At 39.4% G+C, this 22,864-nt stretch overlaps 1 protein-coding gene across 4 annotated transcripts in view; it reads right to left on the bottom strand.

The window, feature by feature from the left end:
* Positions 1–15,162, bottom strand: part of MAL (mal, T cell differentiation protein) — a 46,803-nt gene extending 31,641 nt beyond the window's left edge. For all 4 annotated transcript variants that reach the window (XM_044663450.1, XM_044663451.1, XM_044663452.1 and 1 more), the window contains exon 1: positions 15,052–15,162. In XM_044663450.1, the coding sequence (XP_044519385.1) occupies positions 15,052–15,144 (93 nt within the window). In that variant the 5' untranslated portion in view covers positions 15,145–15,162. The remainder of the gene's footprint in view (positions 1–15,051) is intronic.
* Positions 15,163–22,864: the final 7,702 nt, after the last annotated feature.

Below are 22,864 nucleotides of genomic sequence, written 5' to 3'. Positions count from 1 at the left end.
CTGCTTCATATTCATTTTGTAGATATAACCACGTACATGTGCATATGCACACATATGTAAATACATACATTTATAGATGATACATGATGTATATCATATTACATATGATATAATACGTAAAATAATCTATTCTATATATGCGCTCTTCCTGTTAGAATGTAAGCTCCTTGAGGGCAGGCTCTATATCATTTTTGGCTCTGTATCTCCAGTCTGGCATATAATAAATGCTTAATGTAGTATGAATTAAGTAGAGTCAGGAGACAAAGAACACATTGTCTAAAATAATGCAAATGAAAATCCCAATGCTCTAAAAGGCAGTTGGACTCTGATGAATAGTAATAATGAATTTCGATTACAGAGAATAGATGTTGACGAAAAATGCCTCCTTCCTTTTGGAAGACAGGCTGGTAGAACATGGGTGTGGAGGGTTTCAGACATTGTCAGATGTATTTGATGCATCAGTAGATTCTGTTGATGGGGGCAGTTAAGGTGGTTTGGTGGATAGAGCACGGGGCTTGCAGTTTGGAAGATTTGAGTTCAAATTCAGTTTTGGATATTTACTCCTGGAGGAGTCACTTAACCTCTATTTGCCTCAGTTCCTCATCTATAAAATGAGGACATACTGGAGAAGGAAATGACAAACCACTCTAGTCTAATCTTTGCCAAGAGACAGCTTCAGACATTTACTAGCTGTGTGATCCTGGAGGAGCCACTTAATCCTTACTAATTTGCCTCAATTCCTCATCTGTACAATGGGAACACATTGGAGAAGGAAATGGCAAACCATTATAGTATCTTTGCTAATAGATACAACTGAATGACTGAGCAATAAGATTCTGCTGAACAGTTATCCTTTGTCACATGGGAAAATTCAGTGGGAAGGGATATAAATAAACAAAATAAAAATAAACAGGTTATTGGACTAAAGTTCCTTGTAGTCCTAACATGCTAAGATCTACTGATTAAAAAAAAAAAGATTCTCCTCTGATGACAAAGGACACTTCCATTAAATTCCCCCATTCCTTGTTTTAGGTGTGGCATGGAGGTGGAACCAAGGTGAGTTTTTCTGAAGATCTGCCTTCAGTGTTCAAACTCGGGCAGATCCCTCAAAGCAGGAAAGGCTCAAGAACTAACTCCAAGACAGACTATGATGTAGCTTTTGCCCAAGGACCAGACCTGCCAAATTAGTGACTAGGAAACGAGCTTTTGATCTGGCCACAGAAAATCATGAAATGACCTCTGAAGGAAAGTATGGGAGGATTGTGATGCAGAGTGGACTGAGAGCCTTCACAGATGAAACGATGATCCTTTGAAAAAAGCTTTTAAGTGACACAGTTATTGAATGTAAACAGCAGAGCTTGGGTATCAGAAATAACAAAAACAAAGCCCCGTATCACCTAGAACAAGAAGGTTTGGAAAAACCTGTTTGCCTAGGTTGGGGGCAGGGAGGCAAGGAGAATGTGAAAATATGAAAAATGCCTTCCTCTTAAATAACCTTATATTTTAAAGTCCTCAGATTCTTCATGTATAGGGGTTTCTATAGCCCAATTAACCTAAAGCTAAATGTGTGTTCTGCCACAATTGCCCAGATAAGTCAGATTTTTTAAAAATTAAATAATACTTTTGCTGAATCATGTCTGATTCTCTGTGACCCAGTTTGGGATTTTCTTGGCAAAGATACTGAAGTGGTTTGCTATTTCCTTCTCCGGTTCATTTTACAGACAAGGAAACTGAGGCAAATTGGATGAAGTGACTTGTCCAGTGTTGTACATCTAGTAATTGTCTAAGGCCAGATTTGAACTTAGGAAGACTCATCTTCCTGACTCTAGGTTCACCATTCTTTCGTGGCCACCATGGCTAGCTTCCCCTTGCTGAATTACCTGTGGAAATAACCAATGGTTGTCTCTGACTTTAATGAGAGCTTTCTGGTGTAGCTTCAGGCGCCTATTCGTGCATGGGAAAAGAGAAGGATCTACTACTTGAGTTCCTTCATTTTATCCTACACTGCTTTCATATCTTAATTGTTTTTGCTATTGTACTGGTGACTCTTGCATGGTCTAGGTAAGAGAGAGTACCATAATAGATGGGCCTTAGGTCATAATTTGCAGAACTGCTTCCTCAAAACAGTGACATCGAAGCTGGAAAAAGCAGTTGGACTTCCAAGAGACTTCAAGGGCCCAGTTGGTACATTTGGGTAATGGTAGGAAAAGTAGAATTTTGCTGAGATTTTTGCTCAGCTCTCTATTTCCTTCAAACTATGTTTATGCAAGCGCAATTCAGATGTGCCAAATAATTTCAATGGAAATATCCAGATAACCAATGATAATTGAGTCCCGAGATGGGGAAAGGTCAAATCCTATCACCACCATACTTTATAAATTTGTTCTTTAAAAAAGTTGCTGTGTTCCTTCCTTTCAGCATGACTTGTTTTTTCAATAATTGCTAGCATTTATATAGTTCTTTAAGATTTTCAAAACATTTAATAAATATTATTTCATTTTATCTTTATAGAAATCCAGGGAGCTGGGTGCTATTATTTCCTTTTTAGAGATGAGGAATAAGCAGAGATTAAATGACTCGCCCAGCATCACATAGTTAAGTGTTTTGACTTAACTGGAACTTAGGCCTTCTTTACTGGCTTTTAGAATAGATATCACATGGGGCAGCTAGATGGTTCAATGGATAGAGAGCCAAGTCTAGAGATGGGAAGTCCTAGGTTCAAATCTGACCTCAAACCTTCCTAGCTTTATGACCCTGAGTAAGTGACTTAATCCCCATTGCCTAGCCTTTACTATTCTTCTTTTTTAGAACCAACATACAGTATTGATTCTAAGATGGAAGATAAGGGTTAAAAAAAAAAAGAATATAGCACATGTTGAAATTAAGATTGATGTTCTGGAAGAGAGAGAAACTTAGGCTAAAGCAAAAGAGGTAGATTGACTAGACTATTCAAGTGGAGATTTAGCACTGTCATTTAGAAAAAGTATAGGATTTACCCTCTAAAAATGAAGTAGAAGGGAACACAGAAAAAAATTCTTTTTGAAAATTAAAAAAACAACTATAGTTTAGAATTCAAGTTTTTATTTTGAATTTTCTTATTTTTTTATTAGGTTGTTGGTTGAGATTTAAAAAATAATTTTAAATTGTGAATTTAGGATTATTGGACCAATTATCTAAATCTTCAGGTCATAGTGGTCTCAGAAGCTATCTAGTACAACCCCTTCATTTTACAGATAACAATTTCAATAGCTGGCACTTATGTTATGCATGAAGGTTTGCCCCCAAAGTTTTCCAAGTATAGCCTACCTTCTTGGGGTCTAGGAGGAATTAACTTTGGTTGGAGGAGAAGTATAAGGGAGGAGGAGGGGGGGAAATTGTTTTCCTGCATTCTAACATGCTAGGACCTTCAGGCACAATAAGCTTTTAGATATGTTTAGCTTGAGTGAGCCAAGATTGTATCTAGGTGGGTACACAGACAGTCTTTGTAACGAGTCTGACTTAGGGAATAGCTGTTATCGTTCCTGTTCCTTGCTATTTTACTTTTTTTCTGAAAACCTTTTAGAAAATTCTTTGATGGGGTCACAAAGGGTTTCGTTTGGAATAGTCAGAAGAACTCTAACTAGCACAATAATTCAGCCCTTGGAGGAGTAAAGATGAAAGTGTTTGTGCATGCGTCATAGGAGAGAGTATTTAAATGACAATTTCAACATCAGATGACAGAGGTTTGGGAGAAGAGGAGTTGTAGAGCTTCCCAGTTTTCTGTCCCCAAGAACTACGGAAAGTCACTATCATGTGATTTGTTCAATAAGATTTCTGGTTTGTACAAGAAACTTGTTTGTATGAGGTCAAAGCTTCTCAAAATGGCAGAAAAAGAAAGGAAGAAAAGGAAAGGAAGGAAGGTAGGAAGACCAAGCAAAAACTTTAGAATTCAAGGAAATGGGGGCAACAAGGTGGTTCAGTGGATTAAGAGCCAGACCTAGAGACTGGAGGTCCTGGATTCAAATTTGACCTCTGCTGTGTGACCCTGGGCAAGTAACTTAACCCCCATTGCCTAGCCTTTACCACTCTTCTGCCTTGGAACCAATATACAGTATTGATTCTAAGATGGAAGGTGAGGGTTTAAAAAAAAGTCAAGGATAATTCATGTGAAACCAGGACTATATCCCCATTTTTGTCATGTATTAGCTACATGGCCTCAGTTTCTTCATTTTACAATTAGAGGATTGGCCTAAATGACTGGAAGGTTCTTCAACTCTGACATTCTATAATCTGTCTCTGCAACAGAATCTTGCTTTCAATGGGAGGTTTCTCTGTCAAAGGAATGAGGATATATTCTAAATTTGGATTGGAGGTATGGTAATTGATTTAGTGACTAATGCATAGAGATTATCCAATGGCATATAACCTACACTGGGGATAAATGGTTAGTTAAGTTGGCATTTGAAAACAAAGAACTTCCAGAAATAATCAGATTCTCCTCATCATTTATTCTCCCAACCCTCGATCATCATTAGCATAAATATGAACACACACAAATGATATGCAAAATCCTTTTCTCTTATATCTCATTTTAATGCTTTAGACCATTTTGAGATAAAAATCTCTCCTCCACATTAAGAAAGATAGAAAATGAAACTACTTATATACACAAAAAGTCAAGCAAAAACAAATTTCTGCATTGGTCAAATCCAAATATTTCTTTATCTCCATCTGTACTTTGAATCATCAACTCTGACAGGAAGTGGGTGTCATCTTTAACCAAGAGTTCCCTGGAGTAGTGGTTTATCATTGTATTGATCAGAGTTCCTAAGTCTTTCATAGCTGTTTGTCTTTAAAATATTGCTTTCTTGGTAGAAATTATGTTCCTGGATCTGCCAATTCACTCTGCATCTGTTCATGAGTCTCCCTAGGCTTCTCTGAAATTATCCCCTTCATCATTTCTTATAGCACAATAAATTTCTAGCACATTCACATACCATAACTTATTCAGTCACTTCCTAACTTATTGATCTTCATAACATCTTACAGAGGGGGGCAGAGGTTCCAGTCTTTCCTGAAAATCCCAGGTTGCTTTTCTCCTTTAGTATCCACATGCCACCCAGCTCTCATCTGTGTTTCTAAGAAGCTGTAGCATGCACAGTGGTGATATTCTGGCAAAAATGTTATAGACAGGTTAAACCTGGTTGAGGGAAATTCCAGCCCTCAAATCCCCTGGTGAGTTAAGGGGATGTTTATCTTTAGCATATGAAGACTTTCCCTGGCAGAAGAGGTAGATGAGAACAGTTTGTTCCAAAGGCCATGAAGGCGGCTGAGGCAGGTGCCTTGGAACTCTCAGAGCTTGGCAACACATCAAAGATGCCAAGGTCATCCACTGCGTCCTGGGCCATCACCATTTGTCCTGGATTTTGTCCTGCCACTGGACTCTGATGACTCTGGAAGAGAGAGTGAGGCTGACCACTTTGTGCAACCCTGCCTCACTTAAATTCAGTCCATTAGCAATTCAAGACATCACCCTACGGTGTCACCGGGCTTATTCAGAAACAAAGGATGAGCAATAATACAGGTTGGCAAATTAGTTATGATCTCCATCTCTCACCAATAAAGTAGAACAATATGGTGGTTAGGTAACCTTCCCTGGCCAGCCAGCCCACAGAAGTTTTTCAAATTCACAAAATACTACAACAATACTAACTTTGAAATAAGAAAGTCTTAGTTCAAATTCTGCCTCTGATATCTATCACCTATGACCTTGGACAAATTATTTAAACTTTGTGGGCTTGCTTCCTCATTTGTAAAATGAAGGAATTGGACTAGATGGCTCCTGAGGTCTCCTCCAAGCTTAATAATTTCATCTCTTCATTTAGAGTTCAAGGAACTAGGTTTTAATCTCAGATTTTCAGTTCAGTTGTTTTTCACTCATGCTAACTCTTTGTGACTCCATTTAGGATTTCGTTGGCAAAGATATTGGAATTGTTTGCCATTTCCTTCTCCAGTTCAATTTACAGTTGAGGAAACAGAGGCAAACAGGGTTAAGTGATTTGACCATAGTCACACAATTAGGAAGTGTCTGAGGCTGGATTTGAATTCACGAAGATGAGTCCTCATGATTCCAGACTTGGCACTCTATCCACTTTGCCACCTAACTGCCCCCAAAATGGATAAATTTCAAAGGATTCTTAGGAGCTCATAAAAAATCCAAAAAGGACTCACAGTAACCAAAATAAATCAATATGATTCCCTCACTCTGCTGAAAAATCCCATGTTTTTACAAAGACATATGTGGTCATTTGGGAAAGTCAGTTAACCGGTGGTCAATTTTATCAAGCTCCTATTACATGCCAGACATTGGACTACATTCTGAAGACACAAAAACGGGGCAAAAGACAGTCCCTGCCCTTGAGGAGCTCACAGTCCAGTCAGGAAGAAAACGACCAAACACATATCTACAAATAAGCCCTCTAAGAAATAAAAAGGAAATAATTAAAAGAGGGAAGGCCTTTTTAAATTAAAAAAGAATAGCCTGAGTCACTGAAACTTAATAAGGAGACATCTTTCATCTGCTCAATAAGGTGCCCATGGGCAGATCCACCCTTCCTAGGGAAATGATTTCAAAAGTCTCAAACAATTGCTCACCCTTTTAACTCATTGAATTAATTAGGGAACTTTTGTCATCAACTCCTTTATGCCTAGTAAATGATTTAGTCCATTGTTAAATCATATGAAATATTCTGAGGCCAAACACCTCTGCCAAGCCCTTTTCAGGCAGCTCATCCACCTTTGGTGTCTACCTTTAATCCAACTCTCACCTGCAGCACCAAGGAGAAGTAGTATGCATAGTGGCCACACCTGGTGACACTATGGGCAGACGGGCTAAACCAAGTTGCGAGTAACCCATTGGTGAGTTAGGTGGATGTCTACCCAAAGCTTGTGAAGACCTCCCATGGCAGAATGGGTGGATGAGAACAATTTGTTCCAATGGGCCATGAAGGCAGCTGAAGCAGGCAATGTGGAGAGCTTAGACCTCGGCAAGACATCAGAGAAACAAGGTCATCCATTGCATCCTGGGCCATCGCCAATGGTCCTGACTTTTGTCTTGCCACTGGACTTTGATGATTCTGGAAGAGAGAGTGGGGCTGGCAACTTTGAGTAACTTTGCCTCATCTAAACTCAATTCCCTCACAAGTCAAGATAACACCCTTGTGATGTCATTGATCTTCTTCAATAAAGAAGGATGGACAACAATAGAGCCTGTCAAAACTAGATCCTGAAGATGCTGGCTTTTTCATCCAAAATATTCACCATCTCTCTTGGTTTTATATTACCTATATATTTGATAAGCATACCAATTTTGCCTTCATTCAAATCACTGCTAAAGATGACAATCAGAACAAGATCAAAACCAGAGTCCAATGGCATACCACTAGACATTTCCACTAGGTTGGTTTTGATCCATTAATCACAAATTAGGCACTGTCCAAGTTCTGAACCTATATAACTATACTATAGTCAGTCTAAACTCACTCATCTTATTCCCAAGGATATTGTGAGAGACAATTAAATTCCTTACTAAAATACAGATAGATGTCATTCACTTGCTCTACCAAGCATTAGTCTTGTCAAAGGAGAAATGACATTAGTCTGGTAAAACTTGTTTTTAACAAAACTAACCTGGATTGTAGTGGTCACTGCTTCCCTTTCTAATTGCTCATGAAACATCCCTTTAATAACATATTCTAGAATTTTACCAGGAATCCATGTCAACCTCACCAGCCTATAGTTTGAATTATATAGTCTCCTCTGTTTTTTTTTCTTGTTGTTGCAAAAATGAGACAATTGTTGTTTGTTTTCAGGCCAGCAACAATGCTCACATTGTCTGTGATTCCTCAAAGACTAGAAAACAGTGCAGCCATAATTTCTTGCAGTACCCTTGGTTGGAATTCATGTGAGCCACAAGACTCAAATTCATTGAGGTCAGTTAAGTGCTTTCTGAACAGACTCCTTGCTTATGTTTATATGAAATTGCCGTAGGGGCTTCATTTCACTTCTCTTGATCCCATTTTCTGAGGAGTAGTGAGAACCATGCTGGGTTTTCAGTCTAAAGAACTTGGCTTTGATCCTTTACTGAACTGGATCTCAGTTTCCTCATCGGTTAAAAAAAGGTGGTTGGATTAGATGACCTATAGGATCCCTTCACGCTCTAATATTCTATAATTTCATGCCTAACTACCATGTGGAATAATGATTCTAAGGGAACATTAATTTATTCAACAAATATTTATCAAAAGACTGTACAATACACAGATCATTGTTCAAACCTCTTGAGGAGATAAAAAAATATTTGGACAAAATGGGGTTCCTATTATCATGGAACTTATAGTTTTCTAGGGAGATAAGATATAGAGATAATTTTAATATGCATTATGACAAATGGATTGATAAGAGTTGTAAAACAATGTTGTTGTTTGAAGTCTAAGAGGAGGATTTAAGAAGTACATCTCCTGAGTTGGGCTTTAAAGGAGGGGTATGAATTCAATTATGAGGAAGAATAAGAGAGTTTAGGTCTAGGGAACCATAGAAGCAAAGGCACCAAGATGATGTGAGGGAGGGAAGGAAAAAAAAGAGAACATTAAAATCCTTCCCTCCTGCCCCATTGTTGGGATAGGGACTGGCACGTAGTAAGTCCTTAAATGCTTGCTGACTGACTGACTCTCTCTGCCCTTTTCTCCTCTGTTCCCACCTACCGGGAAGTAGGACTGGGTAGTCTTCCAGTTCTATCCCTACAGTACTGGCTCTCCAGACTTGAACCATAGAGATATGAATTGAAGTTGGTGGGAGGCAAGATGTGGGAAAATAAGGACCCTGGTGTCTCGTACAGACCATTTGGGGACACTCTCCCATCTGGTAGACTCTATGGTCCCCAGATATCAGCCCACTTGCTCCTCTTCTCAAGGCTACCACTTAAAACTCTGCCCCCCCAACTCTTGCCTCCTGTTTTAGAAACAATACTGTGTATTGGTTCTAAGGCAGAAGATTGGTGAGGGCTAGGCAATGGGAGTTAAGTGACTTGCCCAGAATCACACAGCTAGGAAGTGTCAGAGGCAAGATTTGAATCCAGGACCTCCCATCTCTACACTTGGCTCTCATATCCACTGAGCCACCTAGTTGCCCCCAAGGCTACCATTTATCATTTCTGGCCAGAATTCCTCTTTTTCCCCTGACCTACTCTGGAAGAAAATTGAATATATCCTAGCTCATGACATTTTTCTAAGAGCAGTTTTTCGAAAAATGCTTATAAACAAAGATAAAATAGTCAAGGAATTTTTTTTAAAGGCTTCACTTTATGCCCTACCTCTTCTTTCCCTTAGACCAGGGGTCGGCAACCTTTTTGGCCGTGAGAGCCATAAATGCCACATTTTTAAAAATGTAATTTCGCGAGAGCCATACAGTGCTCACAGTGTGCACTCCTGTAACAGCGCCTGAAAAAAAATGGACTTTATGGCTCCTGCAGAAAGAGCCATATCTGGCCCTCAAAAGAGCCAGATATGGCTCGAGAGCCATACATTACTGACCCCTGCCTTAGACTCTTTGTAAAAGAAGGATTGAATTGAGATTCATTTCAGGAAAGTGGAGGTTATCCAAGGCTAAGACATAGAAGGGGGTACACCGGCTGAGCAGGGGCTAAAAGGAAGGGGCCTCCAGGTAGGGGTGAGGAGACTGGCTGCAGCCTGGGAAGGGGGCAGGGCTGGGAAAGTCAATAAAAGGAGGTGCCAGGGCTCGTCCTTCCCACTGTCTTTCTCTTCATAGATCCTGGGCTTCCTGGACCAGCCCTGGAGCTGAAGGGGGTAGGGGAGAAGCCAAACCTGAAGAGTGGCTGGGAATTCCCAATTCCAGGGAGAAGTCAGCAGAAGGAGACTCCCAAGAACCTCAGTTAACAGTTTTATATTCCCGGGGAAAGTGCTCACTGTGGGGAAGAACCTCCTGGTAGTTTGTTTTTCAGACTAATTTTTTTTTTTTTTTGCTAACAAGGTCCTAAAACGGCTCAAGGATAGCAAGTCCTGTTGGAGCTCCCTAAATTCTGAAGATCTCAGGTAAAGCCCATTTGCCTTAACTAATTCTCTGCTCCCAAGCCCATTCTGTATAAGTTGGGGACTAACCAAATTCTACTTGACAAGCAAACGAGACTCTCCAGCCACACAGAGTGCTAGAATCCTGCCTAGTTAGATTGTTCTTTATCCTTAACTACATTCCTATCAACTTCACCTTATAATAGGATCCACTGATTAAAAGAGAAAAAAACACGGATTAAAAGAGAAAAAAACACTGATTTAAAAAAACCTCAAAAACACTGGACCGAGAGTCAGGAGACTTGGTCCTCAGTTTCTTTATCTGCAAACTGGGGATAACAATACCTGTTCTACTTATTTCACAGGATTTCTTAGACCTCTTTGGATGAAAACAGAAGCCCTAAAGAAATGTAAAGTAGTTCTATTATAAATTACTACAATCGACTGGGCATCTAGCTTATTAGTTGCTGGGGCAACTAAATAACTCAATGGCTTGGATTCATGAAGACCTGAGTTCAAATCTAGTCTTGAACAATCAATAAAAATAGATTAAGTTCTCTGAGCCCTGTGGATGCAAAAAAGAGGCAAATGAGTGTCTCTTCTTCCATTCTAAATGGCAAGACAACATGAAAACCAATAATATACACAGGAATCTATTTACAGGATAAATAGTTAATAATAATGAAGCAGTATTAGCTATATGACCTTGGGCAAGTCACTTAATTTCTATTTGTTTCAGTTTCCTCAACTGTAAAATGGCAGTAATAATACTGCCTAGCTTACAGCATTGTTGTATCAAATGAGTTCACATTTGTAAAGCACTTAGCATAGTGCCTGGCAAAGAATAATATGTATACATGCATATATATACATATATACACATGTGTAATATAATAATATAGAATAATATTTATATTGTTTATATAATTTATAAATTTCATATTTATATAATAGAATGATCACATATAACATTATTGTATTTATAATTTATAAAAATAAACAATATCTAAATGCCAACTATTATTATTAACTTATATTTGTAGAATGTCTACATAGGCAAAATAAGTTGCTACTTATGTGGTTGGTATGATTGGAGCAACTCAAGACTCTTGGGTTGTCTTCAGCCTCTAATTATTCAATTTCTGATTGAAAGTGAGGCTGCCATATGATTAAGCAAACAATAATCTTAACAAGTCTAAAACCAAATCCATCTTTTTCTTCTCTAAGTTTTCATACTTCTGTAAATGGCACCACCATTCTCCCACTTACCTTGAGCTATAATTGCCCTTCCTTTCCTCTCATAATTCTGTCTCCCTGAGATTTCCATCTCCCAATCTTTCTTTTCTATTCCTTTTTTTAAATCCATACCTTCTGTCTTAGAGCCAACACAGTGTATTGGTTCCAAGGCAAAAGAGCAATGAGGTTAAGTGACTTGTCCAGGGTCACACAGCTAGGAAGTGTCTGAGGCCAGATTTGAACTCCTTACCTCCTATCTCTAAGCCTGGTTCTCAATCCACCTCCATTCAGTTGCCTTAGCCCTTGTTAGCCTCTTACCTAGAGTACTATAACAGCCTCCATACCGATTTTCCCAACTCTCATATTCTTAGTCCAGTCCATCTCACTGGCCACCATGTTAATTTTCCTAACACAAAACTGAGATCCAGTGTCTTTCTCAAAAAACAAAGTTTCTTGTTTGCCTACAGATTAAGACCCAACACTTTAGCCCTACATTCAAAACCCTGCATAATCTGACCCCAACCTATTTTTTTCAGCCTTATCTCCTATACATACTCTCCACCCTCTAGTTAAATTGGACTGCTCACTGATCCCTGAACACACCCTGTGGTTTCCTGCCTCCATGTCTTTGTTCATGCTATTCCCTTTGCCTGGAATGTTTTCCCCACCCTGACATCTCTACCAGTTGAAATCCTGCCCATCCTTTTAAGATTCAGATCAAATGCTATTTCCTTCATGAAGCTTTGCCTCATCTCCCTCTTCCACTGGAAGTGATCTCTCTTGCCTTTCAAGCCTTCAGAGCACTTTCCATGGCTCTTCTTGCTAGAGCCGTAACTAGCATCTGAGTGGCACAAAATGTGTCCTCAGTTTAGTTGGGGTGGGGTGGCAGAGACCTCCAAACCTCTCTACTCTCCTTCCACCAAATTGCAACCTTTTAAAGGCAAGAATTGTGTTATTAGACATGTTTGTGCCCCCTGCATTGCCTTGCATAGTACTCACATCTGATAAACACTCACATTTTTGCTGAATTGAATCTGAATATGGTTGTGGTAACCTAAAAGGGAAAATTCCATCCAAGAGTCACACTGCAAAGCCCAGAGACAGCCATCATTTAAAAAATTCCAACAATATCCTGAAAGTTACTTGCAGCAACAAATTCAGTCTTTGGCTGGACTGAAGCTTTTTATCAATCAGTCAATAAGCATTTCTTAAGTCTCTGCTACATACCAGATAGTTTATTAGCTGCTGGAGGTACAAATATTGTTCAGCCCCTGAAGGAGCTTATATTCTATATCTCCTCGATAGGGTACAGGACTATTCCCCCTCCTCCCTTTCTAATTAGCTCTCCACACAAAAACTCTGTAGAGTCTGAGCACATGCCTTAGAAATTAAAAGAACAATTATATTTGATTTGGGCTACTGAAGACTAAATAGAAAAGCAAACAAACAATTCTTGGCAGCCGGTAACAGAAGCAAGCAAGAAATTCTAACAGGTATCCAAGGGATGAAATTGGGTAATTGTTAATTATTTTCTAACATGTATCTAAAAGAAATTCCATATGAATTTCCATTGAGTTTTTCAACTACATAGAGTCTCTTTGGACTTCCCATCTAACAAGGGCACTGAGAACACCATGAGAGGTGGAAATGGAGGTCCAGATTTGTCCAAGGTCATACAACTTTCACTGACTATTCAATGGCCAATCTTGGAGTGCCAGTGCACTATCATTATGCAAACAACTCCCTCTATTGTATTCTTTTCAAATCAAAGCAATCCAAATCCACAGGGATTGGGTTTAAGGTACATATCAACATTCCCCACAGTTAGAGACAAGAAAAAACAAACAAACAAACAAAAAAACACAATTTGAGTCTTCCCAGCATATCCCACCCAGATATTTAGTTCTGTTATAATCATTCTGTTTTAAAATCATTTAGCTTCTTTTGCTTGCTGTTCCTCCCACAAGATACTCCCATCTCCAGAGGTTGGGCATTTTCATTGATTGTCCTCCATAGCTGGAAAGCTCTCTTTTCTCATCTACTCCTGGCTTCGCAGGCTTCTTTTAAATTCCAGCTAAAATCTCACCTTTTAAAAGAAGCCTTTCTCAATCCTCCTAGACCTCTCAATATACCCTGTATATATTTGTACACAACTGTTTGATTCTCCATTAGTTTGTGAGCTCCTTGACAGCAGGGACTGTTTTTTTTTTCCTTCTTCCTTTCATTGAATCCCCAACACTTGGCACAGTGCCTAGAATGTAGTAGGTATTTAATAATATTTGTTAACTAACTGATAAAAAAACAACAAACTTTTTTGAAAAACTTAGCATTCCCAGCTCCCCCCACTCCCTAGAATTGCAGACTTATAGCTCAAAAGGTTATCTGATCTAATCCTCTCCATAATAAAACCAAATCAGGTGTTTATTTCAAAGTTACAAAATTTTGACAATGATTCAAATTACATTCTTTTCATCAAGATACCTTACAAAAGTAAGAAAAAAATCTCTAAAAAGCATAAGAATCAGGACAAAGATTAAGAGATTATAAAACATATAATTGGAGTTTCAACTGAAACAACCATAACAGTGCTTCTTATTGCACACTTGGTCATTTCGAGTCCAAACACAAACCTAAAAGTTGCTTAAAACTGGTCTCACTCTGAATCTTTTAGGTAATCATCATTGAGTTTGGAACTCAGGTAGTTCTCTAAAACAGTGTTTTGTGGTACCCCAAAATTGGTTATATTAACAAAGTCTAAGAAAAAAATATTGTTTGAGCTGGATGTAAGACCAGATATTACAGATGAGGAAGTGAGGTGAAGAGTAGCCATAGAATCATTAGAAGAGACTTACCTAAGGGCATACAAATACTAGTAAGTGGTAGAGTAAAGATTTGAACCCAGATCCTTTATCTCTAAATCCAGATCTTATACTACTCCACTACACATTCCCTCCCTCTGTCTGTCTGTCTGTCTGTCTGTCTCTCTCTCTCTCTCTATATATACACACACACACACACACATATATGTGTATATATTCATATGACTTTTGACAGTTTTGTTTTTAAAGGCAAAAATGACCTGGAAATAAAAAATGTACCTGCTAAACAGGATAAATCTCTAGTTTTAAGAAAGACAGCAAAACTGCTTTATGCAATACATTCATATTTCACAGAGTTTAGAGGATTGTAGAAAAGCCTTTTGCCAAACTATCTCTACCTATATTATTAATATGGCCAATTTGAGTTGCTGGAGAAAAAGCTTTTAAGTCTTCAAATTCTAGAAAGCCTATGGCCCAAATGACTTTGGGGAGGCTCTAACAGGTTTGTGACCGAGTTCTCGTGCTGGAAGGCTTTTATCAACTTCTGCAAGGCACTTGGACGCTAGAAGCAGGAGATGGGGGGTCTAAATCCTAGCTCCCAGCTTACTAGCTGTGTGTAGATGAAGCAAATCATTTCAATTATCTGAACCTCAGTTTCTGCATCTGTAAACAGAAACTATTAGCTGACCTGGGTGCCTCACAGGGCTGCTATGAGGAAAGGGCTTTGCAAACGGTAAAGTGCTCAAATAAAGCTGGTTAATTAGCATCACTCTTGTGCCTTTTCCCTTATGGAGGGAGTAGGGACAAGTCTTGATAGTCCCAGAAACGGGACCAGCAGCATCCCATCCAGTCAAGGCTGCAGGTGTATTTCTATTCTCATCCTCCCACCCCATGGTCAGGAAAGAACAGATATTTTTAAAAGGCCAACTCACAAATTCAAAAATGAATAGCAGGTCCGGGAAGGAGGCCAGAACTGAGAAGCCACTGGGCAGGGAGCCGCCTCCCGAAGTTGCTGCAGGCGCCATCCTTGCTTCTTTCCAGGCTGTAACAGCAGCCACACCAGGTGCCTCTTATTCTCTGGGGCACAGAGAAGGTCCTTCTCTCCGCTTGTCCCGGAGAATTCCGAACTGGCCCGATGGTCCAGAACGCCCAGGATTAAGAGGGGGGAAAGGAAGGAGAAGGAGGAGACTGGAGCCCTAGTGGGAGGTGTGGCCCATCAATCAATCACCCAGCAGGTGTCTCCTCCCAGAAGGTGTAGACCAAGCACCAGAAGGACTTGGCCAAATTTCATCTGGTGGAGCTGGGCTCTGGGGCGACAGTGCCAGTGGGGAGCCCCCGGAGGTACTAGGATGCCTGCCCTCTAGCAGGGAGCCCTCTGCCCAGTCCCAGAGAGGCGCACTCCTTATTTTGTGAGCCCGAAGATTGAATGAACTGGTCCCATTACCCCCTTCCCTTCTCCTCCCCCCAACCAAACCTGGGCCCCCGACGCCCTTAGCTGGGGGAGGAGGATCAGCTTTTGCAAGGGGCGGAGTGTTTCCAGTGTCCCTTTTAGAGAGTTCGGTTTGAACTGGCTGCCCTTGAGACCTAGGGGTGGGGGCGGGGAGGGCGGAGATGAGGGTAGGGAGGGGAATATAACACTCCCACTGGATTTTAGGAATTGGACTTAGACCTGTGATTTGATCGGTATAGGGAACTCCTGGAAGAGGGAACATTATCTCCTCCGTGGGTAGTCCATCCCATCTTCCCCAGCAATTTACAGGTCTTAGGGAGTTGTCTTGCCTGGGGGCACTGAGTTACCAACTTACAGTTCGTAAAGTTCTTTGGTATCGTTTATTCCAACTCCCTCATTTTACACATGACGAAACTAAGGTCCACGGAAGTGAACTGATTTATCCTGAAGTTACTAAGACTGAGGTAACCTCTTGTGCCTTCCAGGACAAAATTCTACGAGGCGAACTCAGGTCTTCTGACTCGAAATCCAGCGATCTTTCTTCTAGCTGACCCCATACGCGTCTTCCCCTCGCCTCTCCCCCTTCAGTACCCACACGCAAGCTCGGACTTGCTATCGAAGTTAGATGGTTCCTTCCTTTCTGAAAGTCACACCTGCGGCAGAGGGGCGGTCCTGTAGCCGAGGTATTTCCCCTTACTTAGCCGCAGCCCCTATCCTATGTGGTCAAGATGGCGAAAACCTTGGGGTTTGGGGTCACTTTTTAACAGCGCGGCCACTTGCGTTTCAGGACTGTGCATCTCTTTCATTGACCCTGGAGAGGGCGGGCTGGTCGGTGTTGGGGCTTCTGCTTTTACTTTCGGATCTTTTTTATCCTCTTGGGGACCCACGGGACAGTGAGTTTACAAACCCAGGCTAAGTAACCCGATTAAGACTCGGTTGTGGGGGACACCGTTTGAAACTCACTAGGTTGTCTATGTCTACCTGGAATTACAGAATAGAAAAGTCACTTGTTTCTATGGAATAGGCTATCAGATTCGTGGTTATGACAAAGAATGAAGATTTGAGTTTGAATCTCAGTTGACCTCAGTTGGGTGTCCCAGAGTAAGTAATCTAAAATCTTTAAAATGGGGAAGGGGGTAATAATAGAAGCGACCTCCTACGATTATGGAGAGGCTCAATCAAGATGTTATATACAAAGTGCTTTCTAAAAACAAAAGAGAGGAACAAAATTAAAGTTTAAAAAGGTTTTGAAGGGGGCATCTAGGTGGCTCAGTATTGAATGCCAGACCTAGAGACAGGAGGTCCTGGGTTCAAATATGAATTCAGAAACTTCCTACTTGTGCAACCCTGATTAAGTCACTTAACCCCCAATACCTAGCCCTTACCACTCTTCTGCCTTGGAACTGACAGAAGATAAGGGTTTGGGAAAAAAAAAAAGTTGTGCTGTGTGACCCTAGACAAGTCACTTAATCCCCATTACCTACCCCTTACCACTCAACTGCCTTGGAATTGACAGAAGGCAAGGGTATAAAAAAAAGTTAGGATGGGAACTCCTTTTTAGGAGAAGATTTAATTCTCTTCTATTAAAGATTGTAAGATAGGACTTTGATGGAAATGTGGTTCTCCCATATCAGTGTTCCATCCCAGACATGGATCTATGTAAGGAAGGATGGGGAAAGGAGTCACCCAGAATGAGCAGGTGAGGATGGGTTTTGTTCTGTATTACTGAAGGAAAGTTGACTATCCTTCTCTATTTGGAATTTCCATCTCTTCTTAACCCAGCCCTATCCTACCTTTCCAGTGTTCTTTTAAAAAAAATGTAAACCTTTACCTTTTGTCTTAGAATATATATGAAGTATCAGTTCCAAGACAAAAGAGCAATAAGGGTTAGGGATTTGGGGTAAAGTGACTTGCCCAGAGTCATATAGGCAATACATGTCTGGGGTCAAATTTGAACTCAGGTTTTCTTGATTCCAGGCCCTGCATTCTATCCCCTGAGTCACCTGGCCATATCCTCAGCATTCCCTTAGGACTTGGCTCAAGTACCATCTTCTTGACAAAGCCTTTTTGGGTTTTCTTGGACCTGTTTTATTTGTGTTTTTTTAATATACCTATGTAAATACATGTTATCTCCCCAATTACAAAGTAAGCCCTCTCAAATTTCATTTTTGATGTTGTATTCTCAGCATGGAGCATGGTGCTTAGCACAGAATAGGTGCATAATAAATGTTTGCTTATTTTCTTGATTATCTTTTGTCATTATTATGTGACCATCACATCTTTTTTCCCCCATCATACATCTCTATAATTTCCTCCTTTACATTTCTCCTGCAAATTCTTCATTTGTAATATGTTGCTGCTTACTTAATCACAGTCACCTGGCTGTGCCTCTCCATCACTTTTTAGGTGACCTTTATCTTCGATTTGTTAGAAAGCATGGTATTCATAACTCACAATTATAAATGGATCTTTATCAAGGAAAAATATGACATATTCGAAAGATGTCTGCATTTCACCAGATATAGTTTGATTTACTATTCGACTCTGGGCATAGATCATTGTCCACTGGTATTATCTTCCCAACATACATGAATTGTTGGACCAAGTCTATGGGTGACTCATTCAACCAAAAATCAAAGTTGACCAAGAGAAATTCTTCATCCACTTTGTTTTACCTGTGTGGATTGTTAGGATCATAATTTTAGAAATGAAAGGGACTTTAGAGGTTATCTAGTCTGATCCCATCATTTTACAAGTGACCATTTATTTGACAAGCATTTATTAAACATCTAAAATTTGAAAGGCACTATGCTAGGCTCGAGGGATGTGAAGATAAAAATGAAATAATTTCTGCCTCTAAGGAGCATGCATGCTACAAAATGGAAACATTTACACAAGTCAATACAAAATAAACACAAATACAAATGCAAAAACAAATACAAGGCAAATTTCAGGGACAGGGCAATGAACAGCTGGTGGGAGCGGGGAAGTAGTCTTCTTAAAGGAACTGATACTTGAGCTATACCAGGAATTAGGTGAAGAAGAGCCATGATGGGATACACAATGTATAAATGGTTCTAGAACTGGAGAGAAGAAAGGAGAGGGTGTATACAAGGAACTCATTTTGGAGGTGGTGCTAGGGCAGAATTTTGAAGGAAGCTAGGAAATCTGATTGAGGTAAGAAGGGAGAACACTCTAGCCTGCAGAGTCATCATAGTTGGAAGATGGACTGTCTTGTGGGAAGAATAGAAGCCAACTGGATTAAAGAGCGGTGAAGGGGAGTCAGACTTTCAAAAGGTAGGTTGGAGCTAAGTTGTGAAGGGCATTTAAATGACAAATAGTGCAGCCTATAATTTGATCCTACAGACAATAGGGAGCCAGTGCAATTTATTGACTAGAGGACTGACTTGTACACTTTAGTTAAATCACCTTAGCAACTATATAGAGAATGAATTGGAATGGAGAAAGCCTTGAGTTAGGGAGACCGGTTAGGAGGCTTCTCAGAGCCTCAGGTATTAATCATATGAATAGAGAGAAGGGGACAGATTCTAATGATATTGCGGAGGTCAAATCAACAAGTCTTGGCAGCAGATTGGATATGTGATGCAAAGGGGACAGAATTGAGGATAATGGGAATGGCTAATTACATGGTCTTTCAGAATGTTTCCCATGTCATTCAATTGCTTGTTTCTTTTTCATTGGACATCTCAATGCTTACACCCTGTTCAAGGCTTGAGTGCCTAAATATATAGTATAAAATCCATTTTGCCACACCTGACATGAGAAGAAATAGGGCAGAGCTTCCTTGGCTCTGTGGAGACATTTCTGACCTCAGACTATAGACGTAGTCTAGGCTGGGTCCTGAAGCCTCAGCAGAAAAGTTATGATGTTTCTGGTGTTACTTACCTGTCTTTCATTGTTTGTTCCTTGCGATCAAGAACTGGCACTCTTGGAGGTCTTGAAAGTGTTGACTCAATCATTCTTTGGTTTTCATTTGGGGGGAGTTGCCTGAGTCTGCTGTAGAACATGTGCCCCTTTGGCCAACCTAGGTGTCTCCGCCTAGACAACATCTGTCAAGATGATGGGATCACCACTTCTGGATTCTAATACATCAAGCCCCAAATACATTCTATGAGGAAGAAGAAATAGTATTGAAAATAGGAAGTTAGAAATAATGGCTGGACCTGACCAAATGCTGGGCTGGGGATGGTTTAGCACTGTAAATATTGACAGAGAGATATTTAGATGGCTCAGTGGAGAGAAAGTCAGGCCTGAAGATGAGAAGTCCTGGGTTCAAATTTGACTTCAGATACTTCCTAGCAATGTGACACTGGGCAAGTCATTGAATACCAATTGCCTAGTCCTTATGGCTCTTCTGCCTTAGAACTGGTTCTAAGATAGAAGTATCTATCCTGAAAGAGAAAATAAGGTTGTTTTTTTTAAATATTGGATAAGTTTTCAAGATTGAGTAAAGAGAAGATACCAACAGTTTTGGGGTGGGAGAGTCATAATCTATTTACCTGATCTTATCACCAAAATAGATAGCACAGTACATTGGGAAAAGCACTACCTCTAGAGTCAGGATTTGGGATAAAATTTTGCCTTTGCAATTTATTATATGTATTCAAACCATTCCCCAACTGACAAATGGTCAAAGGATATGAACAAGCAGTTTTCAGAGGAAGAAATCAAAACTATTAATAATCTTATAAAAATATTCTGTCACTATTGATTAGAGAAATGCAAATTAAAACAACTATGAGATATCACCCCTCCCTAAGTCAATATGACAGTAAAGAAAAATGATCAGTGTTGGAGGAAATGTGGCAAAATTGGGACATTAATGCATTGTTAGTAGAGTTATGAACTGATTTAGCCATTCTGGAGGGCAATTTGGAACTAAGCCCAAAGGGCTATAAAAGTGTATATATGGTTTGAATCAGTAATACCACTACTAGGTCTAAATCCCAAAAACGTTAAAAAAGAGGAAAGGACCTACTTGTACAAAAATATTTATAGCAACCCTTTTTTAAATTTTTAAATATTTTGTAAAGAAACTTTATTTTCCCAATTACATGTAATAGCAAATTTTTACATAAGTTTTCTGAAGTCATATGATCCAAATTATCTCCCTTGCACCTTTCCCTCCCCTTTTATCTGGATGGTAAGCAATCTAATCTGGATTATACATGTATCATGCAAAATGTATTTCCATATTGTTCATAGTTGTAAAAGAATAATCATAAAACAAAACCTCAAAATAAAAACTCAAATAAACTAATGTGCAAAATAAAATGCTTTGATCTGCACCTGACTCCAATAGTCCTTTCTCTAGATATGGATACTATTCTTTGCCCATCAGTCCTTCAGAATTGTTGGGGATCATTGTACTACTCGGAGTAGTTGAATCTTTCACATATTGATCATTCTACAACATTGGTCTAACTGTACTAGATCTCAACATATACTGTAAAGCAGTAATCATCAAGACAATCTGGTACAGGCTAAGAAATAGAATGGTGGATAAATGTAATAGTTGTGTTTTTTTTTAAAGGGGAAAAGATCTACTTGTACAAAAATATTTATAGCAGTCCTTTTTTGTGATGGCAAAGGATTGGAAATTGAAGGGATGTTCATCAGTTGGGGAATGGCTGAACAAACCGTGGTAGAAATGATGAACAGAATGATTTCAGAAAGAGCTAGAAAGACCTACTGTACTGATGCAGAGGGAAATAAGCAGAACCAGGAAAACATTGTACATAGTAACAGCAATATTGTGGGATAATCAGATATGGAAGGCTTATACAATACAATAATCCAGGGCAATTCTAAAAGACTTATGGCAAAGAATACTATCCACCTCCAGAGAGAGAACTATTGGGGTTGGAATGCAGATCAAGCATACCGTTTTTTTCACTTTAGCTTATTTGAGTTTTTATTTTGGGGTTTTGGTTTTATATAAATATTCTCTTACAACAATGACCAATATGGATGTATGTTTTACATGATAATACATGTATAACCCAGATCAAATTGCTTTACCATCTCTAGGAGGGGAAGAGAGGAAGACAATTTGGATCTTATAATTTTGGAAAATGTTTGTTGAAAATTGTTTTTACGTGTAATTGGGGAAATAAAATATTAAAAGAAAAGAAATTTCCGAAATCATCATATAGCATTTCTAGAGCAGTTCAGCATAATGTGTGCTAGCTCTAAAGTCAGAGACTTGGGTTCAAATCTTGTTTCTTGCTCTTCCAGAGCATCTGTGAGGACCTCCGTTTCCTCATCTGTAAAATGAAGATGTTGGACTAACTGGCCTCTGAACTTCTTTCAAGCTCTGGATTTATGAAACTATTAATTTGTGAAATGATTCTGATGAAACAGAGGGAGCTGTTTAAGGAGACTAGTAGATCCATTTGTTGTTGTTCAGTCGTTTCCAACTCTGTGACCAAATTTTGGGATTTTCTTGGTGAAGCTATTGGAGTAGTTTGCCATTTCTTTCTCTAGCTCATTTTACAGATGAGAAAATGGAGGCAAACTCGGTTAAGTGACTTGCCCAGTTACACAGCTACTAAATGTCTGAGGCAGGATTTTGACTCAGGAAGATGAGTCTTCCTGACTCTGAGAATAGCACTCTAAATTGCATTCCAAGATAGCACTCTCTACACTTCACCACCTAGCTGCCTATAATAGTAAGAGATATCTATGTACCAATGGATGCCTAAAGGCCAGTAGATATGTAGGGAACTTATCAATTAATTTAAATTTAAATAAGGATAGATAACTGAAGATGAATACAAAAGAGTAGAGTCAGGAATACTAAAGTTCAAAATGGGCAGAGGTCAGCAAGGATTTTTAAGGATATTTTTGGTTATGTTGGAGGCAAGGAGTAAATTAAAGAAGGGAAAGAACTTTTTATGGATGGGATAATCATGTGTGATGACTGAGAGAAGGTAGGACTACTCCACTCTTATTTCTCTTTTTCTGTCATGGAGAATAATCATCACACTGGGAGGATACAACAAAATAGTTAACAGAAACTTGAAACAAGAGATATATTAAGTGAGAAGTGCACCACCTTACTGGTAGATTTAGAGCTCTTTGAATGAATGAACCCAAATAATAACCACAGAATCGCAGCATTTGAGAATGAATAGGAAAGTACTTCAGCCACTCACATCTGAAAAAGAATCCAAGATCTCAGGTGAGGGAGAAGAAAGGACTTCTAAGTATAGTCCATTTCACTTTTGGATAGCTCTACTTGTTATGAAGTATTTCCTTATATTAATCTTCAG

This window comes from Gracilinanus agilis, chromosome 2 (assembly GCF_016433145.1).
Source record: "Gracilinanus agilis isolate LMUSP501 chromosome 2, AgileGrace, whole genome shotgun sequence".
NCBI lineage: Eukaryota > Metazoa > Chordata > Mammalia > Didelphimorphia > Didelphidae > Gracilinanus > Gracilinanus agilis.
Note: the sequence above shows the minus strand (reverse complement) of the source record. Positions and strands in the feature narration are given on the sequence as shown.